Source organism: Petaurus breviceps, unplaced genomic scaffold (genome assembly GCF_028583685.1).
Source record: "Petaurus breviceps papuanus isolate PSGF00001 unplaced genomic scaffold, PetGlider_PUasm1.0 90424, whole genome shotgun sequence".
In the NCBI taxonomy this organism is placed as follows: Eukaryota; Metazoa; Chordata; class Mammalia; order Diprotodontia; family Petauridae; genus Petaurus; species Petaurus breviceps.
In genome coordinates this window covers 2,127,962-2,131,267 of record NW_027187247.1, presented here as the reverse complement: position 1 = coordinate 2,131,267, position 3,306 = coordinate 2,127,962, and the positions used below count along the sequence as shown (strand labels likewise).

The 3,306-nt window shown below is 51.5% G+C and overlaps 1 protein-coding gene across 2 annotated transcripts in view; it reads right to left on the bottom strand.

Moving 5' to 3' along the window:
* RYK (receptor like tyrosine kinase) overlaps positions 1–419 on the bottom strand; it is a 115,956-nt gene extending 115,537 nt beyond the window's left edge. For both annotated transcript variants that reach the window (XM_069108714.1, XM_069108715.1), the window contains exon 1: positions 122–419. In XM_069108714.1, the coding sequence (XP_068964815.1) occupies positions 122–404 (283 nt within the window). In that variant the 5' untranslated portion in view covers positions 405–419. The remainder of the gene's footprint in view (positions 1–121) is intronic.
* Between the last annotated feature and the right edge of the window lie 2,887 nt (positions 420–3,306).

Below are 3,306 nucleotides of genomic sequence, written 5' to 3'. Positions count from 1 at the left end.
GGGGGGGGGGGGGGGGGGGGGGGGGGGGGGGGGGGGGGGGGGAGGGGAGAAGCCCATTTTCTAAAGTCATTCCCCCACAACGCGCTTCCTCGCCCCGCGCCCGCCCGGGGGTCTCACTCACCGAGCAGTTTGTGCACCTCCTCCTCGCTCAAGTACAGGCTCACGCTGGGCCCCACGGCCGGGGGCAGCGGGAGCGGGAACCGCTCGGCGGCGGCTGCCGGGACCCCGGCCCCCGGCTCGGGCAGCAGCAGCAGCAGCAGCAGCGGCGGCAGCAGCAGCAGCGGCGGCGGCGGCGACGGCGGGGGGAGCCCCGGGGCCCGCAGGCCGAGGCCCGGCCCGGGGAGCGGGAGGCGGCCCCGGCCTCGGCCTGGCTGCGGCGGCTCGGGCCACTCGGCCCCGCTCATGTCTGAGCCCGGGGGCGCCGAGGAGGAGGAGGAGGAGGAGGAGGAGGAAGGGGGCGCGGGGGGAGAAGGCAGCGCCGCCGCCGCCTCCTCCTCCTCCTCTTCGACTTCGACCCCCACCCCCGGCCCCGAGCCCCTCACAGCCCCGAGCCGGGGGCGGCCCCCCAGCTCATCTCCCTGGCCCGTGGCAGCCAACTGCTGCTTCAAACCGTCTGGGCGCGCCTCCGCCTCGGCCGCATCCTCCCAGGCCTGCCCGCGCGCCCGCCCGCCCAGCACTGAGGAGATCAGGCCGCTGGGGGCGGGCAAAAGGAGCGGGAGCGCGCACGGGCGTGCCGCCGCCGCCTCGCGGGAGCGAGCACGTGCCAGACGGCTCGCTCTCCTCTGCCTCCTCACACCTCGACCGCCCCCGCCTGGCCCGGGCGCGGACCTTGCCCTTGGACCACGAAGCGCCGGGGAGGGAGCGAGCGAGGGCGCCTCCTCCCTGCCAATCCATTCTTCTGCTCGCCACCGGACTAAGCGCGGCCCACGCCCGTCTCCGATTTCGCCTTCTCGGGGAGGACATACCAGTCCTCCTCCCTCTCATTTTTTTCTGTGACATGGTGTGGCTTTTACAAACTTTTGTGCTTACCCCAAATCCCGCCTCCCCCCAGCTTCAGCTTTTGTCCAGAGCAGTCAGAAACAGCAGCTGGTCCCGAGGAGTCGCGCAGGCATGATTAGCGTGCAGTTGTTGATACAGAGATTTAGAACTATTTTAATCTTTCCTTGGGGGGCGGAGAGAAATAGTGAAAGAGGTTAAAATCATGGAACCTCAATCTGGTAGGAGCCTTGGAATAGGTCTGGTGGTCCAACCTTTCCTCTCCGCTTTTCTGCTAGGCTGGGATACTGAAACCTACATGTCTAGTTAATTGTCTGGAAAGTTCAAGTAAACTTTGATGTAAGGGTGACGGAGGAGGATTTGATGAAAGAGAATCAGAAAATCAGAAAAGGGAAAATAGGAACAGTGCCAATTGTACCCCCTACAAAACTGGCAAAGTGCTCTACAGATTTGCACCACGTATTGTTACAAAAGAGTAAACTGAGGTCCAGAAGATATTAGAGTTAGAAGCTAATCTCGTTTAACCTCCTAATTATACAGATTGGAAGATCGAGGACAAGAGGGAGGGTAAATGGTGTGCCAGCAGCCATGCACCCTGTGGCAGAGCCAAGAAAAGTTCCCCTGAGTCCAGAGAGCTTTTCACTGCAACGCAAACAGTGGCAGAGTGGGAATAGAGTTCAGGGTTAGCGATACCTGCAGTATAGACAAGTGAGCTAAAACCCTAACTCTGCTGACTGTGAAGCCATGAGCAAAGCACCTAGGCTGTCTGATTCTCAGTGTACTCCGAGGTTGGACTGGCTGATGATGAGGGTCCCTCCACGCTATAATTCCTACTTGCTGGGTTGTTTTTTTTTGGGGGGGGAGGGAAGGGGGGTTAACCTGGTCTTCCCCTAAAGATGGGTGATGGAATACTGAAGCATAATGTCTAATAATTCCCTCTCTGGAAAGTTCAAGTAAACTTTAGTATAGTAAACTTTAAGAATGTAAGGATGAGGGAGGAGGATTTGATGAATGAGAATCAGAAAAGGGAAAATTGGCCAAGTGCCCTACCTACTCTTGCTGGTCCTGCCAGTGCCAGGATTTTAATGATAAAAGTTTCAGGTAGTAAATTTATTATTTGTACAAACAGCAAATCATTTTGTACTTTCAAAGCAATCTGAGGGATTGTTTGAGAAAAATTTTCCTCTCAAAAAAAATCTCCAATGTTTTTGTAGAAATTAACATACTTTTTAGAGTTTTTGAAACCAATAGGCTTTGCTATTTTCTGTCCTCTTGTCTCTTTGCAATGCTGGGTCTACATCTTGAGTTTTATTTGGAAGGTCAAGTAACTAGAATAAGATTTGGATTTCTGTGTTCTGTGTTCAAATCCAACTTCTGACACTGTGCTCAGTTTTCTCATCTATAAAATTGAAATAATATTGGTTCCTGCCTCATAGGATTGTTGTGAGAATCAAATAGGATCAAATAGAGATCATAGGAGCATAGATTTAGAGTTGTTAAGGACCTTCAAAAACATTGAAGTCCTATCTCTTCATTTTACAGATGAGGAAATTGAGGAACACTGAGGTTAAGTGACTTGGCTAAGGTTGCACAGCTATTAAGGGTCAGAGCTGGGACTCTAACCCAAATTCAAGGACTCCAATTCAGCAAACTTTGAAAAAAACAATTTCCTTGTGGAAACGGTGTTGTTTAGCCATCTTCCACTAACTCCTACTACTAAATACAAGTAAACTGGATAAAGGTTAAGGTCCCCCACTGCATCCTGGGCTATCACCAGTGGTCCTGACCTATATCTTCCCACTAGACTATGATGACTGGAGGAGAGAATGGGACTAATGACTTTGCACAGCTCTGCTTCACTTAAATCCAGTTCCCTTTCAAGTCAAGACATCACACTCCTGATGTCACTGGTCCTCTTCAAGAACTAAGGACAAACAACAACAACAATAAATAAATCAGGACTTTCCAACCCTTATGTGAGAGTTTTTCAATCTTATAATAAAAGCCCAATAGTGAAGTAAAGCAAATCCATCTTTTCTAATCTTCTCTCTTGTATAGATCGCTATTGTTCCCTCCTGAGTCCTTCCCTCTGCTCTCAATATGTCTTTCCCTTTACCTTTCTGATTTAGGAATACGTCATCTACTACACATAATTTGATGCTACCCTCTGGCACCCCCCCACCACCAGTCCTTATGAACCAAGTCTAATACATTTCCTTTCCCATTTCTCTCATCACTCTCTTTGTTGCTTTTGGAGATAGATGATAGATAGATAGATAGATAGATAGATAGATAGATAGATAGATAGAT